This window comes from Molothrus aeneus, chromosome 22, assembly GCF_037042795.1.
Source record: "Molothrus aeneus isolate 106 chromosome 22, BPBGC_Maene_1.0, whole genome shotgun sequence".
NCBI classification, from domain to species: domain Eukaryota; kingdom Metazoa; phylum Chordata; class Aves; order Passeriformes; family Icteridae; genus Molothrus; species Molothrus aeneus.
This window is the reverse complement of record NC_089667.1, coordinates 1,749,771-1,775,744: the sequence shown is the minus strand read 5'-3', so window position 1 is coordinate 1,775,744 and position 25,974 is coordinate 1,749,771. Positions and strand designations below refer to the sequence as shown.

Below are 25,974 nucleotides of genomic sequence, written 5' to 3'. Positions count from 1 at the left end.
CATTGGTATTTCCCAAAGGGAAATGACAAGATGCAGGGTCAGGCTACACTCAGAATGTAGTGAAGGGCAGGTCCTGGCCCCAGAGACAGGGGATCAGTTGTTCTGAGCCCCCAAGAGACCATCGTCAACAGTATTTCATTTCCCCTTGTCATGACAACTAAGGGGATGGATTTAAAAATCTTGGATGTGTCAAGAATGTAAGCCCTGGCCTTTAAACCCCACTAACCTGCATGCAGTGGCTTGCAAAGGTTTTGCAATATTTAGTTAATGGAACAAGGTTTTTCCTAGTTCTCTATTTTTTCCCCATTTTTTTCATTCTATTTTCCCCAGCCTCTCAGGAACTGCAGCCTCCTGCTGCCCAGGGGAAATCTTCCATTTAGCTACATTTTCCTTTCTCATTTCATGCTGTAATGGGGATTCATCATAGGTGTTAAATCCATAATTTGCCATGAATCCCTTGTCTCTCTCTGTGGAGGTCAGAGTTGAGTTTAAAGGAACCCGATATTGTGGCTTTGTGGCTGTCCCTGTGGGAGAGCACTGGCCCAATTCCCTGGAGCAGGAGGCTGGAGAGTCCTGGGTGGGTCACCCAATGCCATGTCCATGCTTTCCACCACTCTTTGCCACTGAGGGGGGCAAATTTGAGCACATCAGGGACCTTTAATGTCAAAAAAAGAGTAATAGCTCCTTCCAGAGGGCCATTTGTCCATCTTGGCAAGTGAGAAATATCCTGAAGCAGGAGAGGTTATTCTCCTGTTAATTACCAAGGGCACCCACAGGTCAGTCAGTAAGACATGACCATCCAGTTTTACAGCCCAGCTGAAGCCAGCAGGAATGGCACAGCTCCCAACCCATCCCAGTGCTCCTGCAGGATGGGAGGCTGGAATCCATCACACTGACAGGGCCCTGGGAATGCTCTGTATGGATGTGTAACTGAGAGATTCGTTCCTTCACCACGGGCTGGGAGATGCTGGCTGAGCTGGGAGCTGAGCTGGGAGCTGAGCTGGGAGCTGAGCTGGGAACCCTGAACCATCCAGTGATGACAGAGTAGCTCAGGCACAGTGGGGCAAGGCTGGGCAACGCTTCACGGAGCAGGGAAAGGCAAGACAAGCAAAAAGAGCTGGCCAAGCTCTTGGAACAAGGAAACAACATTCCTGCAGGCTGGGCACGGGCAGGGGGCTGGCATCCCTTCAGGCAGCCTCTCCCCAGAGCGGCTCCGGCCCTGCCCTGCCGAGTCGCCGCTTCATTTGTCACCCGGGCGATCGATGGCCGAGCGGGGGCTGTCGCTCAGGTGATGTCACGCTCCGAGAGCCTCGCTCTTTGCCAGCTGACAAGGGAGAGACAGTCAATACCTGTGTCAGGTCACCAACAACCCACCGGGCTCCCGGCATCGCCTCCGTGCGCAGCTGGGAGAGGCACAAAGGGCTGCTGCGAGCACAGATGCAGATGCAGAGGAGCACGGGCAGGATGCAGATGGGGGAGCTGGGTCTTGATTGGCAAGAGGGAGAATCGTGCGTAGGAGTGAAAGCAAAGCGAGGTTTGCTCGTGCAGAATGTGAGGTGTCAGCGGTTCAGCAGCGCATGAAGCAAATAATGCCCGCTGTCCACGGGCAGCCCAGGCAGCTGGAGATGCTGGGTGGGGAAAGGGAAAGGCTGGTGGGGTGTGCAGGGAGCTGCTGGCCCCCAGCTGGCTTGTGCAGTGAGGTGCAGAGGGGCCGTGCCCAGAGCAGGAGGGGCTGCAGGCACAGGAATGAGTGGTGAGCACGGCAGCACAGAGGGGCCCTGACACCAGCACCCCCACCTCACTTCACAGCACCCTCATGGCCACCCCAGCCAGAGTAACGGGGCCAGGGCAGTGGCAGAGCCAGCAGAAGAGGCTGGGAAGAGACAAAGGCATGACTAAAGATCAGGAGGGTTTTATTATCAGCCCTCTGTGCTTTGCATCCATCAGGTCAGCCCAGCCCAGCAGACTGCAGGGAAAAGCCAAATGCTTGGTGTTCGATAAAACCACGGGTCAGAACCACGATGCCCTCCCTGCATCAAGACAAGGAATCACAGATTGGTGCAGGAACACGAACATTAATCATTTCTATCTGGGTCTCTTCCTATTTACTCTGTGGTACTTCAGTGTGCAGGTAGGAATGCTGGTGTGGCTCTGAGGGCTTAGGGAAGGGAAGCTTTGATGGGAGAGGAGGCATCAGTCAACCCCAGGGCATTTAGGAAATACAAAGTTTGTAAGAACTGTGTGAGCCCATCTGGAGCAGGGTTTGAGGGACCAGAGGCAGCATCTGCTTAATGCTGACCTGGCCCTGCTGAACTTCCCTGATGTGACTGAACACCAGCCCCTGCTCACACCCAGCCCTGTCCTGGCAGAGGGGCCCAGAGGAGGCCACAGAGATGCTTCAAGGGCTGGAGCCCCTCTGCTCTGGAGCCAGGCTGGGAGATGCTCACCTGGAGAGGAGAAGGCTGCAGGGAGAGCGCAGAGCCTCTGCCGGTGCCTTAAGGGGCTCCAAGAGAGCTGGAGAAGGAATTGTTCCCTGTGAGGGTGGGCAGGCCCTGGCACAGGGTGCCCAGAGCAGCTGTGGCTGCCCCTGGATCCCTGGCAGTGCCCAAGGCAAGGTTAGAGGGGGCTTGGAGCAGCCTGGGATAGTGGAAGAGCAAGGAAGCAGAGCTAAAGGACCTTTAATATTCCTTCCAATCCAAAGCATTCCATGGTTCTATTATATTTGCCATTTTTAATGTCTGTAAGGTGAAACAAACCCTTTCCTTAGCTTTCTTCTCCCCATGTTTGTATGACTGCAAAGTTGTTACTCCACTGCTGTGGCCCTGGCAGAGCCTGAAATGGATGGCTCTGTCCCACTGAGAGTTTCATCCTGGCACCCACCACTAGCCCAAATGTACTTATTGTGGATGTAAAGATATAATTTTGCTTGTCTCCTTCAAAGTAAGGAGAACAGAGCTCATGCAAATGCTGCTGCCTTCCCTTCTCCTCCTCCTTCTCCTCACAGACAAGGTGCAAACCCCTTCAGAAGGGGGAAGCAGCACTTCCCAACACCCAGGTGAAATGTTGCAGTAAAGTAGAAAAATTATAAAAGAAAATCCTCATAAAAACAGGCCTGCTCTGTTAAGTGGATGGCTGGCCTTGTCAAGCTAGCACTTTGCAAGTTCCCATGTGAAATCAATCCTGTTGTGAGCAGTTCATTAACATAACAATCTATTCCTGGGTGAAAAACCACTAACACCTGCATAAGCTTTAAACCTATCCCATGAAAACCAGTGAAGAAAATAGGTAAACAATTGAAGAGTAGAGAGATTTGATGGACAAGTAAAATACCTTTTACTAACCAATAATTGGCAAGAAGGCTGCTAACCCATTGGAGTCACACACGAGGTCTGTAAACTACATAAAAATGAGTTACATGGATAAAGTAGGGGCTTTTTCCACCATGAAGGAAATGGAGTTTTGTGTCATTTATTCCAATAGTGAAACCCACCTAGGGAGATCTCAAGACCCAGATTTTTAGCCCTGTCTGTGGTCTGTTTTCCAGCTCTAGACTGCTCCAGGCAGTAGCTGCCTTTCACCTCTAAGCCCCTGTTTTTTTCTGGAATGGTCAATCCCATGGAGATGCCTTCCCACCCCAGAGCCACACAGGGATGAGAGCAAGGAAACCTGGCCACCCTGCTATCAGAAGGAGCTGGCTCAGAGAGCTGTAAACTTAAGCTGCTCAGACACGACATCAAATATTTAGGTTATTTGGGATTTGCGCTCAATTGTTTGATGTTTCTGTTTCGTTCCCAGTAGAGCCACTTGCTGTTTTCCCACTGAAAATATTCCCAGCAGAAAATGCAGCTTTGTGAAGACCTAAAGTTGTTCAAGGAGAAGAGACTGTCTGGAAGAAAATGATCACATTTTCACCACTTTTTTTTTTTTTTTTTGTTCTGAATTGACATCCCAGCTCTACATGCTCTGAATTTTACATTCAGATAACTGAATTCTATTAAAAAGAGTGGAAAAAGGGTTCCAAGCTGAACTGTTTCTAGATTTGAAACATCACCTCCTCACTTTTTTTCTTGCAGCTCAGCATTACAAACAAATGTTGAGAAAGGGCATTTACTCAGGACATAACCTCTTTATTTCCTGATCAAACTCCACTAAAGAGCTTGAAAGCTGGGAAATGCAGATGTCTCAAGCTGCCAACCATCGTTTTGGTAATGGAAATGCTTACTCTGCTCTGCAGGGGAGGACTGAAAAACCTTGGCAAGAAAGAGGATTGGAATAAAATAAAAAAAATAAAATAAAAAGAGGAAAATGGCAGTGATTGAATGTGGATGCACTTGATACCCCAATGACCCTCCTCCTGTCCCTGCCTTGTGCCATTGTAAAGAGACAGGAGCTCTCACTTCAAATTAACTTAATCTGTAGAGTTAAATAATTCATGTTGATTTAAGAAAGCTTTATTCCTAATGGGACACACGTGAAGACAGAGTTAATATTAGAAGAGGCCGTGGAGGGGAGGAGAGAGGGAATTAGACTATAAAAGGTGAAGGTACAAGTTAATTGCTTATCAATTATTCACCTTAAGTCTCTGGAAGTAGCTCCCCTGCCTCCCTCCTCACACCCTCATATTGCCTTTTCCTGCTTGTGGCCAATTTCCCACTGGCACCTCTGGGACCAACCTTTCCCCTGTGCCAAGCAAGTGCTGCCTGGGAGCTTCCTGGGACAGCCCGAGGTATGTGGCTGGTGATGCCTCAGAGTTTAGCTTTTATATTTTTCAGATTCTGTGCTGCTTTAGTGTGTGGGTCTAGGCTTCACATTATGGGATGGTGAGCTCTGTGCACAGAGCAGGGAGACAAAACAATTCCTTCTCTACTGGGGACCAAGGACAAATGATCCAAATCTCAGGCCCAAGAGCACAAACAACGTGGGCTGGAGAGAGAAAAACAAGAAGGATGGGACTTCATGACCTAAAGCTGGAATTGGACAATGAACTGCAAGATGCAATGGAGCAGAACTGATAAAAGTGTGAGACCTCATGACCGGTTGTCCATTTTTGTGACTATTTTGGTTCATCTTGGATGTAGCCCTGGCTGGGCTCTTGTGCTGCCCAAGGTGCATCCATTGAGGCCTTTTAATAAATCCCTACTTTATTCTTTAGCTCTGTCCAGTCTCTGTTCTAGGTCAGCCTTCACAAGGCATCACTGGGTTGGAGGTGCTGCATCTCCTGATGAGGAGGACAGACCAGGACAGCCTTGGGATGCTTCTGCCAAGGTGCCATGAAGGAGAAGAGCCATTCAGTTTCTCAACACCTCGTCATCCATCTGCTTCATTGTCCTTGTTTCTCCATCCTCTGGGCATGGTGGGTCCTGCTAGCCCTGGTCACCACCTGCCGAGGTGTCACTGTAGGCCAGGCTGGAGAATCAGGACTCCTGGACAACTAACCAATATGATTAAGGAGAAGCCCTTTATTGTTTACATTATGCACTTATTTATATATTCTAAGCCTCCTGTACACACTGATCACACATCTCTTGATTGGTGCCTCTGGCTTGTCCACATGTTCTGCACACACTTCTCAGAATATGTCACTGGTTACAGTCCAGGTGGTTCACCACCCTCCTTTATCTACTTCTTGTGGTCTTGGAATTCTGTTTCTCAGCTTCTTCTTTCTTAATGTAGCACAATTTATATCTTAGTAACCTTGATGAATTCCAGAGGACTCTGATAAGAATAACTACAAGCAGCATGGCTGGTGCACGATGTGGCTTCAGTTGTTCAGATACATTGCTACAACCACAGGCCCAGGCATCACCGCAGGCCGAGATGTCACTGCCGATTGACATGTTGCTGCAGGCTACGGTGACACCACAGGCCCAGGTGTCACTGCAGGCCAAGGTGTCACTGCAGGCTGAGGTGTCACTGCAGGCCAAGGTGTCGCCTTATGCTGAGATGTCACCACAGGCTGAGGTGTCATGGCAGGCCAAGGAGTCATCATAGGCCGAGGTGTCATGGCAGGCCAAGGTGTCACCGCAGGCCCAGGTGTCACTGCAGGCCCAGGTGTCACCGCAGGCCCAGGTGTCACCGCAGGCCCAGGTGTCACCACGCTGTGGCCACATTGGCCCGGTGAGCCAGGGCTCCCCTCTCCCTCCCCACTCCCTCCCAGGGAAGCCAAAGCTCTCTTCAAAGTTTCTCCTCGCTTGGCTGCCTCTGAGATCTGGGAACTCAATGCTAATTAACGTGTCTGCAAATCCCAGCTCGGCTGCCGGGGCCTCAAATTCCTTCACGGTCCTGCGAGTGCAGAAGGATCCACGAGCGAGCCCTCTGGCTCCTAGAGCTACACGGCTGGCAGATGCATATTTTAACAACACACATCTGTTGGCAATATAATCTCTTGTATTTGCCCTCCCTGCTCTGAGCTTTGATGGAAGACTGGAGGGAACTCTCCAGTGGTTACCGCCAAAGTGTTTGCTTTGCAATTTCGCTCGATTGCTGCCTGATTTTATTTTTAAATTTCTCCAAGTCCTAATCAGGCTCTTACTTTATTTAATTAATACCCTGGCTTAGTTAAATAGATCATAAATTAAGCAGCCTGCCATTAGAGATGTACCAGGTAGCAAATAGCCCTCCAGTGGCTTCCCAGAGCCTGCCTGGCTTTGCCTCCCCTGCCAAACTGCCTTGACATCCTTTGCTTGCAAAAAATCTGAATGCCTCCATATGTCCCAAATCCCATCCCATCAGATTTATGAACCTTCCCTGCTTGGGGCAGATATCCTGAGGAGATTGGGCAGGGACTCCTTCCCCAGAGAGCTTGGGCAATGGTTGGAGGGAAGGTGAGGGAGACCTGGAGAAAGGGAACCCTCCAGCTTTGGGATGCATTAACAACATTTCCCAGCAATATTTGTCCCTGGAACTCCACAAAGAAAAGACTTTCCCTGATGCTGATGACAGTAATAGGCTCGTCTGTTTGAGTGTTTGGACTTCCAAGGCTATGGAATGATCTGTTCCACTACATTTAACCATGTAGATTTGAAAACAATGTGACAAAACCTTAAATATTTAATTAAAATATGGTGTAGCTCTGCATCTGAGCAGGGAGGTAGGAGGCATCAGCCCCATAAAGCTGTTGTCAGACATGAATGACAGCAGCTGGAGCCTGAATCTGGAGGCATTAGGGGATTTCTTGATACCAAGGAAGTGGAAAATCTGGCAAGGACAGACAAGGCAACACCAACACATACAAAAAAAAAAGGCAGGGTGATTTTTCCAGAGACAAGGCTGGGGGTGATAGAGCAGGATAGAGTTCCCCAGAACTGCCTCTAACACCCAGCTGGCTGAAGAGCTTCGAGTCACTGAGAAACCAAGTGAGTCTCTGAGAAACTAGCAGCAGATATTGGGCTCCCAGCCACCAGAGCCCCCCAGCCACCAGAGCCCCCCCCAGCCACCAGAGCCCCCCCCAGCCACCAGAGCCCCCCACAGCCACCAGAGCCTCTCAGCTCTGCCTCAGCTGTGACTGATCACTTCCTAGAGAGCTGCATGGTTTGCACCCAGCTCCAGGGATGCCTCAGGGATTCTCTCCTGCCCAGGGGAAGTTTGCAGCCTCAGTGAAGCTGGGCAGACTGGGATGAAGGAACGTCCCCCAGGCATCTTCTGTGAGCAGCTCAGGCAGCCTGGCACATCCCTTCCCAACCCAGGGAGATGAAATCTGGGAGATCCAGCTTCCTCCAGACACAGCTGCTTAGCTCACAACTACAGCAGGCTCACGCACTGCATGCTAAGAGCAGACATGCCTGCACAGCTGGTGGTGCTGCACATCTGGAAGCACCAGAAATGTCTCTCCCCCTTCACAGACACGTGTTACCCCCCTGTCATGCAGTGAGTTTAGCCTGACAGGCTGCACATTGTTCCCAGCTGTCAGAAACACAGGGCTTAAGGCTTCTACCCTTCATGTGCTACATCTGTCCCCTCCACTGGGGTGGCTAAAACACAGAGCACAGGTCCCACAGCAGCCCCTGCCCTCGCTGCCAGCACAGGACACCCCATCCCAAAGGAGCAGTGTGAACTGCTGATCACCAACCCCCTGAAAAGGTGAGATCATCACTCCTACCTCCCCAATCTGCCTGAAATGTCATAGAATCACACAATTTCCTGAGCTGGAAGGGACCCACAGGATCATTGAGTCCAACCCCAGGCTCTGCACAGACACCCCAACAATCCCACCCTGTCCATCCCTTAGAGCACTGTGCAAATGCTCCTGGAGCTCTGGCAGCCCTGGGGTTGTGATCACTTTCCCCCCCTCAGAACATCTGCATAAACACCCCTAAAGTTAAAGATGAGCTACCAGTCAGTTCCAAACCCACACTGGCTCATCGATTTGGCCTAAATTGAACACGCTGTAACTTTAATTTTCTTAAAAGGAAAACACTCTGCAAATATAAGCTGCTGAACATCTTAGGTAAATGTACCAATTAGCGACTACTATGTATATCCACATAAACATTAACTACCATCTATTCAACACATTCCATAACCCCAAAGATAATAACGATTTCCTTTTGATCCACAAAAACATCTCTCTGCTCAATCAACGCTTCGCAGCATCTCTGACGTACGCCCTGGGACTAAATTAGTTTTGAAATCTTTAGCTCTAATTAAATAACATTATTTCTTTTGTCTGGCTCCCACAATGTATTCTGCTTTCACAACAGAAGGAGGGAGCCCAGGAGAAGGAGGGGTTGTCGGTGAGCAAGACAACGTTCCCCTTTCCTATTCATTTCTAGGATTATTTCATATATGGAACATGTCATAGCTCTGAGCTGCTGCCAAGGGTTGATTGAGAAGAAGGAGGAATCAAAGGAAAATCATCATTATCATCAGGGTCAGGGAAGGAAGGGATGGCAGCTGTGAAAGTTTGGGAGTAGGGAATGTTGTAGGGTTGTGGAGGGAGGAAAACAAATGCAGGGGAGATTGCAAACCAGGAATTGGAACTCATTTTCATAGTGCAGACTCCAGAGAAGTGCACCTTCAACCACAGCTGGTACCTTAATTCACTTCTTTTGGGTGCTTAGAACTAATCAGTGTTGATCTGACTAAAAGCACAGAAATTCTTGATTTGGATCTTTTTAAAATGTGGGGTTTTTTTCTCCCTAGAAACTAACCAGGAATAAAAACAACAAGGAAAAAAGAAATCCAATCTTCAATTTAAACAAACTTAAATATGCAAATGGTTTCACTTTGAGGGTTGAATAATCAGGATGAATCTGGGAGCAGCAATGCAGACTGGGTTTTGTCCAAGCTGCTTAAGAAAAATACCATTTTCATTGAGCTCTCTAAAGCCACGTCCATGCTGGGAAGCCTCACTGACGTGCCTGCCTTTTCCCAGCACTCCTGTGGGGAGAGCCTCCCTCCTGCTCTGCCAGATGGCCAACAAAGCCCTCCAGCTCTGCCAGTGCTCCCCACCCACCTCCCACAAAAAAAAGTCCTCAGCATGATTTTGGGATTCCAGGTAATATCCTCCTGTGCTGCTCATGGGAAAGATGAATTGCTGAGAAACACAGGGTGATAAAATATTAGTATGTAGATAGTTTAAAAATACTGCATAGTATGAAGCCAGTATTTCCTCAGAGGGTGGAGTTGTCCTGGTCCTGTAGGCAGGGTAACGCATAAGTGATGGCACTGACACTCTTCATATGCTTAAATTTATGGACAGACTCTCTTGAATTGGGGCATAAATCTGCAAAGCTGAAGTGCCAAACACTTGGTGGGTGTGTTACTCCTAGAACTGTCATACTCCACCCCAGAGCTGCTTCACTCCCCAAGCAGCTTCCTTTGATCCTGTTCTCAGGAGTGAGCTGCTCCCCCACTGCTCTCACCATGGATTCATTCCCAGCCCTCTTGATCCAGCAGCAAAACATTTTGTCAAAAGCTACTCAGTGTGAGCATGAAGGCAGTGAAACCCCAAGAAACCCCGAGGGTGTGAGGAGCCAGGACTCACCGAGGACGGTCAGCCGGGCAGGTCTGGATCGGATGGCGGCTTGGATGGCCTGGCACTCGTACACGGCGTCATCCTGGAGGTCAGCTCGCAGGATCTTCAGGTGGTGCTGACCTGACAGATGGTCTCCTACGACCAGATAGCGTGGGTAACCTGCCCAAGGCAAAGCACGGGTCAGGAGGCAGCTGGGGTAGGCACACAGTTTGTGGTGACTGGGATGGGGCTGAGCCTCATCCCCCATGGGTACAGCTGTGAGCAGCACTGACAGCAATGAGCCATGGAGTGCCCAGGTGTGCTGACCAATCACCCAGGGAATACAGGTGTAAGGCATGAACCATGAGGACTAAAGAACAAGAAGTGCTGATGCTTGAAGCCTTCTGAAGTGGTGTGGTGTTTCTCTGTATGGGTTGAAGCTTTCTGAAATTGTATAATGATACTCTGTGTATCGTGGCTGTCTTAACTGCAATATATGCTGCAACAAGCTGGAGCCACGAGCTCAGGGATGAGGAGAGCAGAGCATGGATCCAGAGCCCCAGCATCCCACCGCAATTCCCAGGATCCAGGCAGCTTCCTCCTCTCCTGGGCAACCAGCCCAAAAGGAGAGAGAGGATCTGCCAAATCCAGGGAGGAGACTGCATGTTTTGTTCTACAGGTTCAAAAAACTGCTGATGAAGGAGCATTAACTGAAATCCCAAGGAATCATGGGATCATAGAATGTTAAGTGTTGGAAGGTTTGGTTTTGACCTTAAAGATCATTGGGATCCAAGTCCCCCTGCCATGGGCAGGGACACCCCCCATTAGATCAGATTGTTCAAAGCCTTCTCCAGTCTGGCTTTGAACCCTTCCAGGGCTGGGGCATTCACAACCTCCCTGGGCAAGAAAAAGGGGTGAGCCCTTCCACCAGGAAACCCACCACCTCCTGCTCCTCTGCAACCCACCATGGAATAGCCTCAGCTCCTGGAGTCAGCTGAGGTGACACCCTGGAATACAACCAAGATTAGCTCTGTGTAAAGCTTGGACAGGGGTCTGGGGGTGTAAGAATCCGTGTCTGGGTGGGCTGTTCAGGTCATAGGATACAAATCATGTGAACAGTGCAAATTACCAAACACTCAGTGCAAACAACTAAATAACAATTTAGTGCAAAACAACATGGGGGCACCTGCAGCCCTGGTCAGCCTGGCTGGACACACAGGATGGACACACAGGAGGAAAGGTGCCACCCCTGGGTCCTCCTGTGCCCAATGCCCTGTGTAACACAGCACTGGCACACACTTGTGCTTCTGTTGTTTCTCGAGTTATCAACAGCAGGATTTGCTCTCCTGAACCGCGAGGAGTACAAATGATGGGTTTGTTTGTATTGTGCTAATTAGACACTGGCTGAGCTGGTATCACGCGAGCTGGCAGCTCCTGTGGCTTCCAGCAGCCCTGGCTCTGTTAATTGTGGAAGTCATTCACGTCAGCTCCCTACTTCACTGGAGCTCTTGTTACTCAGTCGTGTTGCAAGGTCTTGCATGGGAAGCTCATCTCTCTAATAGATGCAAAAATTGTGGCTCAGAGCTCTGAAAAACAGGCGAAGATGGGGCTGCTCACTCAGGCACGGCTCTAAATGAGCAATTATATGTATTAATAAAAAACTGAGGGAAAGAAGGAGCAGGCACTGCACTCTAGGGAAGAGCAGGGTCCCTGGAGACCAAAAAGCATGGAGCCTCCCCTGGTTTCTCAATGCTGCTTCTTGCCTTGGGGAAAACTCTCCCAGGTCACCGGGAGCTGAGCAGTGTCACACGTGCACAAACTCTGCAGAGCCTGGGGGACACTGCAGCTCCTGAAGGGCTCCATGTCCTCCCAGGCTGTTTCCAGCAAACACTCTTCCTATTCATGTGAAATATTTCAGTTCCAAATTAGTGTTTTCCAGCAAAATGTACAGAATAAGCTTGAAACTTCCCCAGTATTGCACCAGTCTTCACCAGCTGCAATTAACCCTCAATCCCAGTGAGGATGTGGGACTAAGGAATGTGACTTCTGAGCAATTTGGTCACCAAACTATAATTTGTCAAAACGAAAGCTTGAGGAAGCCACAAACACTTGTCCAAAGCAAACAGAGGCTTGTGGGTCCCTTCAAAATCAGGATATTCTATGGTTCTTTTTGTTTTTGAGAATATCAAAACAGGCACTTGCAACATTTATAAAACATTTCATCCCACATTTTGGAAAGGTGACGTTAATTTCCAAGGAAATCAAGCCAGGCCTTTACAAAGGGTCAGGAGACATCTGTGGGAGCCAACAGATTTGTTTCAGGTAAGAGCAAAACAGATTTTGATTTATTCCAGGCATCAGCGCCAATCTTTGGGTGGACTGGAAGGTGTTGGAGTTGAAATGAAAACATTATTCCCCAAATAAATGTCAGACAAGGAGAGCTCCTGCTTTCCTTGTTTATGGAGGGTGGGAGGGGATTTTTTTTTTTTTTGGTTAAAGTTGGGATTAAATGTGTGAGATGGTATTTTTCATTTGGATTTAGATGTTTATTCATTTTTATTTATATTACAGTTTTATAAATTATGAGTTTTATAGTATCTTATTTTAATATGTTAAAAAGGGAGTTGTATTTTATTTATAAGTTTTTTTATGGATAAATCGTTTAATTAAGAAATGACACTGAAATTATTTTTATTTTTACCTTAATAACTAATTATTTGTGACTTGTTTTATTTTATTTTTATTTAAATTAATAATTTAAAATTATAAATTAATAATTTATTTAATTTTTATTCATTTTATTTAGATCTATTATTGCTATTCTTATTTATTTTTATTATGATTTTATTTATATTTATTTTTCTTATTAATTAATTTTAATAATTTATTTTAATTTTATATTTTTTTATTTAATGATATAATCTTATTTAAACTTATGAAGAAGGATTGTTTTTTGTTTAAAAACTTTTATTTTGTTATATATATTAAAATTATATTATATTATATTATATTATTTTATATTATATATGAAATATATTAATAATTTAAATTTTTAAATTTTAAGCTTTTTATTACATATTATACACTTTTGTTTAAAGTATACGTACATAATTTTCATTTTATTATTTCATTTTGTAAGGTTTTTTTATGGTTTTAGGTTAAATGTAGTGTTTTCTTTGGGGTGTTTGTCAGTACAGAAAGTTTAAAATTCTTAGTAACTAGAGTTCTAACAGGTGGGTCCTGACTTATTTTTTAGAAGATTTTTTACAGTTTTATGATTAGTAAGAGCCTGATTGAGGGATGTGGGACTCCAGGGGCTCTTCAAAATGCAGTTTAATGTATCCAAAATGCAGTTTATTGTATACAAAATGCAGTTTATTGTATACAAAATGCAGTTTATTGTATACAAAATGCAGTTTATTGTATCCAAGCCTGTTACAGCAGTCCGGGGTTGTGGGTGACAGAGCTGTGCCTACAGCTGTGAGCTGCAGGCAGGCCTGGAGACTCTTGGCTTTGGTTACAATGCATTATAGACTTTTCTTTTGGTTACAATGCCTTATATACTTTGCTGAGCATCTTAATACAGTAGAACCAATCTATACCTTAACTGTTATCTACAGCCTATCATAACTACTGTAATTACCATATTCATGTTACTGTTCTCCAATCACTCAAAGTCAGTACATTACAGTTGAAGCTAGAAGTTGTTTTTCAGTTTTCTTGCAGTGGAAAATTCTGAGACCTTTTTTCCACTTGCCACATTTGCTGACTTGTTTGCCTGTGCTGTCTTTCTGCTTGGTACAAACATCTTCTTGTTTGGGGTGGGTTTATCCTTTGCTCTAAGCCATACAAACCCCTTCTAACTAACACACCCTTTGCCTCCTTGGTTATCCAATGAGACTGGCTCAGCAATTCTTTTCTTCTATATCAAAACTTGCTTCCATCTCTATTCCTTCTTCAGACTCTACATTTAAAAATCTTTCTGCCAAGCACACAAATCTGTGAGACTTTCTTGTCAAACTTTCACCCTTCTCAACAATGGTCAAATGCAGTGTTTTCTTGAGGATCAGTGTTTGCCAGTACAGAAAGTTTACAATCCTCAGTCCCCAGGGTTCTAACAGGGTGTCCCCACTTACTTGAGAGGTCCCGTCCGACGCCGAGGGCCAGCCCGTCCTTGATCCAGAGCACGATGCCATTGTACTCGGGGATGGCGCAGAGCAGCGTCACCGGCTGCCCCGCGATCACCACCTGGTCCTGCGGCTGCTGCGTGAACGAGGACGCCTGGCCTGCACAGGAACAGAGAGGAACAGGACACTGTCAGCTCTGCAGTGCCTTCCCACACCATGCACTTCCTTGGGATGCAGCAGGCCAGGATGCTCCTGGCACAGCACAAATGGGAGACTGAGCTCAGCAGCTCTTAATTATGTGTTTGCTTAATTACGTGATTGACCCATAGAATGATAGAATGGGTTGGAAGGGACCTTAAAGCTTATCCTGTTCACAGAGAGGAATTCCTTCCCAATATCCCATCCATCCCTGCCCTCTGGCATTGGGAGCCATTCCCTGTGTCCTGCCCCTCCATCCCTTGTCCCCAGTCCCTCTGCAGCTCTCCTGGAGCCCCTTCAGGCCCTGGCAGGGGCTCTGAGCTCTCCCTGGAGCCTTCTCCTCTCCAGGTGAGCACCCCCAGCTCTCTCAGCCTGGCTCCAGAGCAGCCCTGGAGCATCTCTGCAGCCTCCTCTGGACTCACTCCAGAAGCTCCACATATTTCCTGTGCTGAGGACCCAGAGGTGGACACAGCACTTTGTGACAGACAAATATTTGCAATATTTTTGCTCCCTGGGGGGGAAAAAAAAGCTCCAACCAAGAGGCACCAGCATTTCTTGTAACTGTTTTATTCCAAATCGTGGTGGTAGTGTTTCAGCCACAATGATCACAGACAGAGAAGCAGCAGGATGTTCAGCAGCAGCAATAGTTTATATTACACATAATAAAAGAGGATGTTGATCCTCTGCTTCTGAGCCTTGCTCCCACCTCGTGTGCTCTCTGAAATCAGGATGTGCAAGGAAACAACCTGCTATAAAACACACTGGGAAACAACCAACTGCTGCTGTTCTGCTCCCTCCCCAGGTGTCACCTCCTGGCATTTGCTGGGAACTTCCCACACATCTGGAGGGGAAGGGAAGGCCCAGCTCTGCCTCAGCACTGCCTTTCTCGAAGCTGCATTGTCAAACTCACAAATCTCTCCTCACCCTTCCCTACCTGCAATGCTGCAATAACAAATCCCAGCCCCGGGTCATCTCCTGCCATGGTGGGATGTCTCACACCTCAGGTGTGACATGGCACTTCTCATTTTCCATGGGAAGCACTCCAGTCACTCTAACTTCTTCCACAGCAGAGTTTACTCAGTTTTATTTTCACTCTCCCTTGGCTTTGCCATGATTGAAAATTATTCAGAGAATCAGAGAATCCCAGAATGGTTTGGGTTGGGAGCGATCTTAAAGCTCATCTCATTCCACCCCCTGCCATGGGGAGGGACACCTTCCACTATCCCAGGCTGCTCCAAGCCACATCCAACCTTGGATGTTCCAGGGATTGAAAGTGTTCCAGGGATTCAAAGTGTTAAATCCTGCTATTTCTTTTTCTTTCCATAATGAGAGCATGGGACAACCCCAAAATCCCCCTACAAAGCCACAGTCTGAAGCTGGAAGATCCTAAATGTGGGGCCATTTCAAATCTGCTGATATCTGGGCTGCTGTGGGTACAGTTTTTTGTGTGAGTTGGTTGTAGAGCATCCCAATTGCTCTGCCCTCACTTATTGTTGCTCTGATTCTGGATTCAGGAGATGATCTAGGAAAAAGGTGTTGGGGGGAAGGCAGAACCACTGAATTGCCCCTCCGTGAGTTACCTGTGGGGTTTGTAGGACCGGGAGCCTCTCTGGGTAGGAATTATGGCCCTGCATCAGGCAGGAATTCAGAGCCTGTGCCTTCCACTGAGTGTCTGTTCCGTCCATGGAAGGGAACTGGGCTGGAGGAAAAATTCCTCTTGAAAACCAATTTGTCAAAGCGGGACAGTCTCCATGTGATCCACCCCATCAATTCAATCCTAATTTACACCGACTACATTTAATCATTGCCTGATGATTAATCCAGAACCAAGGTTAAGTGTGACACAAGTTCTTGCATCTGAACTTGTTTCCAGACGAGCTGCAGGGCCTTTCCTACAGGGCAGGGCTCCAAAGCTCCATCACTTTTCAGCTCATGCTGTTGAACCAATGTGTGCCCCCACATGAGTGCTTATATTTCAATTTAATTTATTATAGCTTCAGCTCACTCTTAGCCACCTAAAGGAGCACAGGGAAAAGCAGCGCTGTCCTTTTGAAATTCCAGATGTGTTAGATTACAGGAAGGTAAAAGGCCCAGCTGGAATTTTTGCAGATCTCCAGGAGCACCTTGGGCACCTTGTTTGTGGGTATTTTGGAGATCCCAGGTCTCCAGCACCCACATATCTCCAAGGAACTCTGATTTTCACCCCGGATACTCCAAAAGACCCCAGTGGTGGCTCTTGGCATGGTGCTCCCTGCACAACAGGGCAGGTTAATTCCAGAGGAGATTCCAGTTTTTCCTGCTGGGAGGCACTCGCTGGAAGTCATGGTGGCCTCTGACACAAACCTTTGTGCTGACATTTGAATATTTGATTTCAAAGGGAATATGAGTCAGCTCTGTAGCTCTGTAATTTTTTTTTTTTTTGGATTCATAAAGGACAAACACTCCTAGGACAGCAGGGAAAAATGGGATGAGAGAGAAAACTGAGAAAGCAGAAAAAGTGGGTGTTTTGCTTTGTTGTTTTGTTGTTTTATTTTAATATATACTTTCCACCCACTAACTGGGTTTTCACAGCTCACTCTGTAATCCTGACAATTCTCAAGGCAGAGCTGGGCGAGCAGGGACAGTGCAGGAATGCAGCAATAACCCAAAAAGATTTGTTTTATCAGTGAGAATTATCAGGTTGTCAGCTGGGAGCTGCACGAGCTCTAATGAGAACGCAGAGGCACAAAGTGGTGTCTGTGCCCTCTGCAAATGCCCATTAAGCACAGGCTTCATTTGATAATTGCTGCTGGAAATGAAGCTCTTTTTATGTTTTAGTTTTCCTTTTTCTCCTATGTCTTGATTTGTTTTAAAGACGAGCTGATGGCCATGGAAAATCAGAGCAGAAACATGGCATATGTCTCCCGTATTTTCCTTCCCTGTGTTTGTTCAGTGTGAAGAATTGTCACTTAAACCCATTTTTATTCATCCAAGGCTCCATTTCAGCTACAAACAGCTCAGATCCAGTCACAGGAGAGGAAAGATGGGTGTAAGGACCTTAAGAGCATTACCTGGCCCAGTCCCTGCTCCACAGCAGGATCATCTCTCCCTAAATCTCAGATAAAATAAAAAGAAAAAAGTACTGAAGACAGAGCTCAACTCACTTTCAAATCAGCTTAAAGTCTGATTACTGGGTTTAACTGGGTTTGGAAGATCAGAGGCCTGTCCACGTTGCAGCTTATGTCTTAATGTCAAAGGAACAAGTAATTTGCAGAAAAGTTTTAAGGGAGATAAGATACTTGACAGAAAATAACTGAAAATGAGGAAAGATTGGGAAAGGGTGATTTACAAATGCAGGCTGAGCGTTTTCAGCTACAAGAAAATGGGCTGAGAGATGTCAGTTGGGTATTTTTCTAGGAATGTTTAAAATGGAATTACAAAATGATGCTTTGGTTTCAAAGCAGGAGGTTTGACTCCAACCTGTTGGGAAGCAGGAGCTTCCCAGCTTCTCCCCTTCCACTATACAGAGTTTCAGCCATAAATACTGGTTAATCCAAATCTCTGCAGAATAGGAGCTCATCTGAGAATCATGGAATTGTTTGGGTTGGAAGGGAATTTAAAAGCCCATCCAGTTCCACCCCTGCCATGGCAGGGACACCTTCCCCTGTCCCAGGCTGCTCCCAGCCCTGCCCAGCCTGGCCTTGGGCACTGCCAGGGATCCAGGGGCAGCCCCAGCTGCTCTGGGCACCCTGTGCCAGGGCCTGCCCACCCTGCCAGGGAACAATTCCCAATTCCCAATATCCCATCCAGCCCTGCCCTCTGGCACTGGGAGCCATTCCCTGTGTCCTCTCCCTCCATCCCTTGTCCCCAGTCCCTCTCCAGCTCTCCTGGAGCCCCTTCAGGCCCTGGCAGGGGCTCTGAGCTCTCCCTGGAGCCTTCTCCTGTCCAGGTGAGCACCCCCAGCTCTCCCAGCCTGGCTCCAGCCCTGGAGCATCTCCATGGCCTCTCTGGACTGGCTCCAGCAGCTCCAGCTCCTCCCTGTGCTGGACCCCAGAGGCAGATACAGCTCACCACATGAGCCCAACAAGAGTCCAGGCATGGCACCCTCATCACCCCTCTCCCTGTCACCTCCTGCTGCACAAAGCATCCCCAAATCTGGATTTGGGAAGTGCTGCATAACAAAGCAGGGAGATGCAACAACACGTCCACGTGCCCCCAACCCAAGTGTAGCCCTGTTTTACTTCCACTTCTCATCTTTCCTTAAGTGTGAAGACTTGGAATATTTTCAAAGAAATGACTGAGTTGATGCCTGGCTTCCTGGGAACTTCACTGGGAGTCACTGGGCACTGACTCTGCCCCTGAGAGTGTCCATTGAGGATCTGCCCATCCAGCACAGACATGCTCTGAGCAGAAGCAAAGCTCAGGGCTCTGAATTCGTTGTTGAATTTTTTTGTTTTGTTTTAAAAGCAAACAGCTATGGAAATGAGATGCTAATGATGCCACTTGGCCAGGGTCCAGCACCAGCCCAGTGTCCCACTGCACTCTGGAGCTGCCCTGCAGCTGGATGTGCACTGTCACCACAGGTCACCTGCTGTCACCACAGGAGCTCTTGGTCCCAGAGCCTTCCCATGTCCTCCTGCTTGCTGCTTTGCCCCTCTCCCTGAGGAGCTGCCAGTGCTGCAGACATCTTTTATGAAAAATCCTTTCCTTAGGATTTTTCCTCCTGAGAAGCTGAGAGGCCTCAGGAACAAAATGTAAAAATGGTTATCTGCTGCTGTGGAATGCAACAGGTGCATCTGGGATTGGGCTCATGTGGTTGTTTCTAATTAATGGCCAATCACAGCCCAGCTGGCTGGGACTCTCTGTCCAAGACACAAGCCTTTGTTATCATTCTTTCTTTTTCTATTCTTAGCTAGCCTTCTGATGAAATCCTTTTTTCTATTCTTTTAGTATAGTTTTAATGTAATATATATCATAAAATAATAAATCAAGCCTTCTGAAACATGGAGTCAGATCCTCGTCTCTTCCCTCATCCTCAGACCCCTGTGAACACGGCCACACTGCCAGGCACCAGCAGGACCCCCTTGCTGGCCCTGAGCTCCTCAAGGAGCCTCTCTCATGGGCGGCACTTCTGCAGCCACTGAAACCCCCAAGGGCAGAAACAAAAGGGGACAATAAAGGCACAGCGGTGAAGAGCAAGAAGGCAAGAACACTAACCCTGCTTTCAAAAACCCCAGGCTGGATCCTTGTGAAGTCACAAGTGTGTCATAAAAGCTTAAGGAAGAAAAAAGGAGGAAAGAAGAGAGAACCACTTTAGAACTCTTTCTATTTCCTTAATGGATTTTGTACGTGTGGCTCCTGTTTCTCAGTGTTTCTCTGTAATGTTGCCTTGTTCTTTCAAACAAAGGCTGAGACTCTTCTCTGTTTGTGACTTCCAAGGGAAATAACACTGCCAGTGCCAGGGCATTGCTTTTCAGATGTCTCAACGCCCACGGATGGCGAGAAGGCCCGAAAATCCTGTTTAACAACCCAGAAAACAGAGGAAGGCACCTACACAATGACATTGCCACGGTCTGTGCTGCAGCAGGACCTTGAAGCCCTTTCCATCTCTAAAGCCAGAGTCTGTGACAGGCTTTTAAAGCTCTCTGAAGACTGAAATCTGTTTGCATGAGTTCCTGGCTGAATTATTTCAGCTTGCAGCCTCCTGTGCCCAAACCAGCAACCGGGAGCAGCAGAAAGTTAAATTTTCATTACCCAAGAGGAGTGAGTATTGTAGTAGGAAGCGAGGGACTCACCGAGGGAACAATGACTCATTAGAAATGGAGACATTGTGGCTGCTTTTATGTAAGTGAAGCTTTGAATGTCCATTGTGCTCTGAAAAGAATTAGTCCTTTTTGTTGAGGAGAGCATAGAAGTGGAGAAGGAGGACTATGAGCTCCTTGTCAAAATATTACTGTTCTGAAATGAAAGGCCTGGTGATTAGGAGTGGTGGGACATTCTCCTTGTCCCTCAGTGGGAAGAGCTGATCCCTCCCTCAGCTTGGAGCCGTCACGAAGCGTGGTGGGAGGATGATCAAGGGCTGCTGTGAGACATCCTAATCCTACACAACATCCCAGGAGGGGCTTGCTTCAGACCAAGCAGATCCCACCTGATGGAAATCAGGGCATTTTGGCCCAGGGGCTGAAATTACAGCTGATTTCAGGAAAATCAGCCCAGCTTGGGGCTGGTTTCTTGTGGCACGACACCTGGAGATGGAGCTGTCTCTTGGTCATGGAGAGGGTTGGGAAGAGATGGCCCCGTGCCCACAATCCCCAGCAGAGCAGGGCCTGGCTCTGCACCACCCCACACAGCTCCTGCTGTGGCTCTGTGACAAACAGGATGGTTCCCAGTGCTCCTTTGGGTCCCCTCCCTGGAGCCAAGGACACCGAGCCCCTGCACAGGGCCCATCGTGCTCCAGAACACGCGCCCACATTGATTTTCAGATGAGGAGGAAGAGCAAGCAGACAAAAGCTTTACATTATTTACAAAGCTCTCTGGAATTGTCAGTCATGGGGAAGCACAGGGAGGAGCTGTGCAGGCAGCAGAGCTGCTCATGACCTGCCTGCAGCCCAGTTCCCTCCCTGGTGGGACACAACACCCAGACCTGCACTGAGGTGGAGCCCAAGGCCTGGCCGGGTACAGAGCACAGGGAAGAAGGAGCCACGAGTTCCCAGGGGCAAGGATTTCTCCAGACAAGGACAGAGATGAGCTTTTCCTACAACATCAGGGAAGCAAAGAGCTGTGGCTGCCCAGACAGGAGCAGAGGTTTGGCACAGTGATGCTGTCCTCAGTGAGGGGATGTGGATCAGCCTCCCCACAGGACAGCCCTTTGCTGGTGATGGCCACAGCCATGTCAGACACTGCCTTGGGCTTCACTGCACAAATAAGAGAGGTAGCTTGAGTTCAGCCCTTGCATAAGATTTCTGTTTTTTAAAATTTGGCTTCCTTGGGGAGAAAATAAAAATCTGTTTGAACAAAAATGTCAGTTTGGCCTTTTTTGAAGAGACTGCATAAGTCCAGCTCACATGGCCTCAGTGCTGAATTATTCAACTTGAAAGAAACCAAAGCACAGCACAGAGTCAAGGGATGACTCAGGTGTATGCATGGTGCTGGTCACTGACCAGCTGTGTGACCTGGCAGAGGAGGGAAGCAGGAGCTGAGCTCGTGCCTTGCTCACCCACAAGCACACAGGGAGATGAGGCTTTCCCTGGAAGCACAGCCTGGGGGTCCCCATTGGTTCCACCTCTGCAGCTCCCAGGGGAAGGTGTGGGATGCACTGAGGTGAAACCAAAGCCAAAGGGATGCCCAGGAAAAAGCAATGAAAAGTAGGGCAATGAATGTGGGGAAGGGGCTGGAGCACCAGGACAGGCTGAGGGAGGCTGGAGGAAAGGAGGCTCAGGGGACCTTCTCCCTCTCCACAACTCCCTGGCTGCAGGGGGCAGCCAGGTGTGGGGCAGACTCTGCTCCCAGGGAACAAGGGACAGGACAAGGAAATGGCCTCAAGTGACAGCAGGGGAGGTTCAGGTTGGATATTAAGGCAAGTGCTCTTCACAGAAAGGGTTGCAAAGCATTGGAAGGTGTGGTGGTGTTCACAGGGGCCCCAGGACGAGGGAAGAGATGAGAATCTTGACTCCATGTTTCAGAAGGCTGATTTATTATTTTATGGTATATATTGTATTAAAACTATACTAAAAGAATAGAAGAAAGGATTTCATCAGAAGGCTAGCAAAGAAAGGAAGTGGAATGATAACAAAAGCTCATGAATCGCAGAGAGTCCGAGCCAGCTGACTGTGATTGGCCATTAATTAGAAACAACCAATATGGACCAATCAAAGATGCACCTGTTGCATTCCACAGCAGCAGATAATTATCATTTTTCTTTTCCTTTGAGGCTTCTCAGGAGAAAAATCCTGGCAAAGGGATTTTTCAGAAAATATCATGGCTACAGTAAGGGGCTGTCCAGGGCAGTGGTGGGGTCCCTGTCGCTGGGGTGTTCACAAGAGATGTGGATGTGGCACTTGGGGACATGGCTTAGTGATGAATATGTTGGAGGTGCTGGGTTGAGGGTTGGACTTGATGATCTTAAGTCGTTTTCAAATAAATGGCCCTGTGGTCCTAATGCCAGCTGCCAGAGCAGAGGTGCAAAGCCAGTGCTCTGCTCTCCTGCCTGGCCTCTGGGAATGCGTGGTCTCATGGCTGTGACCAGCTCTCAGCAAGCCCATGTGCTGAGCTGAGCTCATCCCACAGTGATGCCAGATATTTTCCTAGCACTGCTTTGAGAGGAACCATCAACATCCCACTGTGCCTACTAAGTAGCTTCAAACAGGAAACAGGGAAATTTTGAGTAAGATATTAAACCTTTCAGAGTTCTTTTTGTCTATTAGTCACAGAGGCAAGAGATCTGAACTATCGAGTGTTCTGCTGGCTTTGATACCCACATGAAATCCCAGCACTGCTTTCAAAGTCACTGTAAGGAGTTTGATCAGCCATGCAGAAAGGGCTGAAATGTCATCACTGCTCTGCTATTAGCTGCCGATTGGGAAAGGTGTAAGAGTATCCTTACCGTGGGATATTTATTAGCAAACTCTTCCCAGCAGCAGCCTGGAGAATTACCTCTTGTGAGATTAAAGGCCTGCTCCTGGGAGCTGCACTGATAGGAAACAAACTAATGTACTGCATCGAGGTGCCAAAGAGCAGCATTCAAGTGACCTTACAGACTGGATCACACTGAATATTCCAGCTGCATGCATGGATCCAGGCTCCATGGATGGTTCCAGGCTCCACAGATGGCTCCTGACTCCATGGATGGTTCCTGGTTCCGGGGATGGCTCCAGGCTCCATGGATGGTTCCTGGTTCTGGGGATGGCTCCAGGCTCCATGGATGGATGGCTCCAGGCTCCGTGGATGGCTCCAAGCTCTATGGGTGGTTCCAGACTCTGTGAATGGCTCTAGGCTCAGTGGATGGCTCCGGGCTCTCTGGATGGTTCCAGGCTTCGTGGATGGCTCCAGGCTCCACAGATGGCTCCAGGCTGGTTCCAGGTTCTGTGAATGGCTCCAGGCTCTATAGATGGCTCCAGGCTCTGTGGATGGATGGTTCCAGGCTCCATGGAAGGCTCCTGTGAATGGCTCCAGGCTCTCTGGATGGCTCCAGGCTCTCTGGATGGCTCCAGGCTCTGTGGATGGCTCCTGGCTCCATGGATGACTCCAAGCTCCCGTGATGGCTCCAGGCTGCTCTGCTCTCCCAGCCTCTCCTGCTGCCCAGATACACCAAGCAGCCAAGGCTGCTCAGGCACAGGTGATGCCTGTCCTTCCTGGGAACAGGGACAGTGGCACCAGCAGCTGTTCCAGAGGCACTGGAAACCCTGGGCAGGCCCTGAGCACCAATCCCTCATGGAGACAGGAGCAGAGGGGAATAGATTTCCTCCCATTGATCCACCTGCAGGCCTGGCTCCACTGAGCACTGCCAATGACTCCAAGAAATATTTTGTTACCAGTGGCACAGTAAGAAATCACCATTTGTTCTCCTGTCAAGCTGCAGTGTCCTGGCACAGCTCCCCAGGCCAGGCTGATGGGCTCAGGGGGGAGAACAGAGCAGGGGATGCTCCTGCTCTGGTAATTCCAGCCAAGGCAAGCAGCTCTCTCTGTGGCAACTCCAGCTGCTTTTTGGATGACAACTATTTGTAGCTCAGAAAGGAGGTGGCAGGTCCCCAGCTGCAGGAGTCTTGCACAGACACTCCTGGGACCTAAAACCTCCCACCTGAATCCACAGAACTTTTCCTTCTAAAAATAACAGCAGATGTGCAAAGCAGTGGGCAGCAGCCTGCCTGCACCAGGTCTTCCAGATAAAATCCTTAAAGACTTTATCCCTTGTGACCTTCTGAAATCTCTCAGGTGATCCCCCCTTTCCTGGATTACAGTAAATCCAAGTGCCTCCCCTTTGCCCACCCTTTGTTCCCAGATCAGGGCTGCTCTTTTGAAATAGAGTCCTTTAAATCTCAGCTCATCTTTGAGTTAGAGGGCACAGAGGACACTCGTCTGTAGGAAAACGAGAAGGATGAATAATCCATTTCACAAACGATTTGGAGATTTCAAAGTCTGGCTCTGCTCCCAGGAAGAGCTGCAACTGGAAGTTGTGCAGTTCACGGGGTGGAAAATTAGAGCAAAGAGCTTGCCTTGGGTCGCACCATGTTTCACTTCCATCCTCGTTTTTCAAAATCTGTTATCACAAGCTATGAGGCATGGAGAGAAATCAGAATGAAGATGCAGCTCAGAACAGAAAATGCAGATATTGAATGCTACATTCTCCTCATATGGAAGTGGGGTTGGATGATCTTTAAGGTCCCCTCCAATCCAAACTGCTCTGGGATTCTATAATATTAAAATGAGTGGAAAATTCTGCTCCTTCTCACAATAATTTTAACTAGTCTTGCTGTGATTGGTGAGACATTGTATAGATTGGAGAATCCATCCAAGGAGGGGTTAAATGAGTCTCTCTACAGGGTGTTTCCATCTCTGCAGGTGTTGAAAGTTCCACCATCAAAGATTTCCCGTCGATACTTTCCTGAACAAGAAATTCCTTGGTGGCACCAAAGCTCACGGATGGAGGGAAGAGAAGGCAGGAATAAATCTTATTATTGCCCTGCAAGGCTGGGAAGCTGCTGTCTGCATGAAACATCACCTGGGTGGCTTTTGGGGGAGCTCCTGGCCAGATGAGCTCTGGGATATTGCAGAGCAGGCTGTGGACTCACTCCAGCTCCTGCTGTTTACCAGAGCAGGGCAGGATTGCTCGGGGTTGTGCTGTGTGAATTATCAGCTCTGAAGATGAAGTGGAGTGAGAATTAGCAGGTTTCTGCTATAATTATTGTTTGCTTGGATTTTTACAAGTGGAAGTGATTGTAAATATGTGCATTTTTTTACACATGTAAGATTCATATTTAAAATTAAAACAAATTATTCTGAAAAACAGCCTAAAGTGAAGTATATGCAATACAAACACACAAAAAAAAAAGTGGCAGGGGGGAGGCAGGAGGGGTTGGAGATGCTGAGATGAACAGACAGGGAGCAGATCATCTCTGAGAAGGAAATATTTCACACATGTGCCCATCTTGTTATCTCAGGAAAGTGCTTAAAAATTCACTTACTTCTCTGTCTATATGTGGGAGTGTAATAAAAGCTCCCTTCCACGAAAATCTTGGCTACACTATCCCCAGAGCCAAGGAAATGCCTAGAAAGTTCATTTATCCATCACAGAAGAGGCCAGTGACCTGTACCACTGCTGACAACAACCAGCTGGTGCTTTTTACCTGGGTTTTACCCAGTAAAGCAAAGAACCATGAAAAATGAGAGGCAACGTGAATCCAGTCAATATTTACAGCCCTGCAAGTGCTTTGTCAGCCCAGGTGCAGGCCTGGGAGAAGGCCCAGGGAAGGGGCTGTGCCCTGTCAGACAGACCCCGGGGCTTCTCCCCTTCCCTGCTGGAGAAGGAGGCTCGGGGGGGACTCGGATTATTGAACACGGATTTTGCTTTTTGTTTTGTCACCAACTCCTTCTCAATGTTCCCCACTGCAGAGTCAATGGCTGCCTGGTGCAAAAGCCCGGTCCAAGAGCAGATTAGCACATTGCAGCCTGCTGTGTTAATTAGCAGGTAATGAGAGATGCTGTCAATAAACTCAGCTG

At 48.0% G+C, this 25,974-nt stretch overlaps 1 protein-coding gene across 3 annotated transcripts in view; it reads right to left on the bottom strand.

The window, feature by feature from the left end:
* KIRREL3 (kirre like nephrin family adhesion molecule 3) overlaps nucleotides 1-25,974 on the bottom strand; it is a 401,566-nt gene that overhangs the window by 100,176 nt on the left and 275,416 nt on the right. For all 3 annotated transcript variants that reach the window (XM_066564579.1, XM_066564580.1, XM_066564581.1), the window contains 2 exons: nucleotides 14,092-14,241; nucleotides 9,986-10,135 (listed from right to left, as the gene is read on the bottom strand). In XM_066564579.1, coding sequence (XP_066420676.1) covers nucleotides 9,986-10,135; nucleotides 14,092-14,241 — 300 coding nt within the window. The remainder of the gene's footprint in view (nucleotides 1-9,985; nucleotides 10,136-14,091; nucleotides 14,242-25,974) is intronic.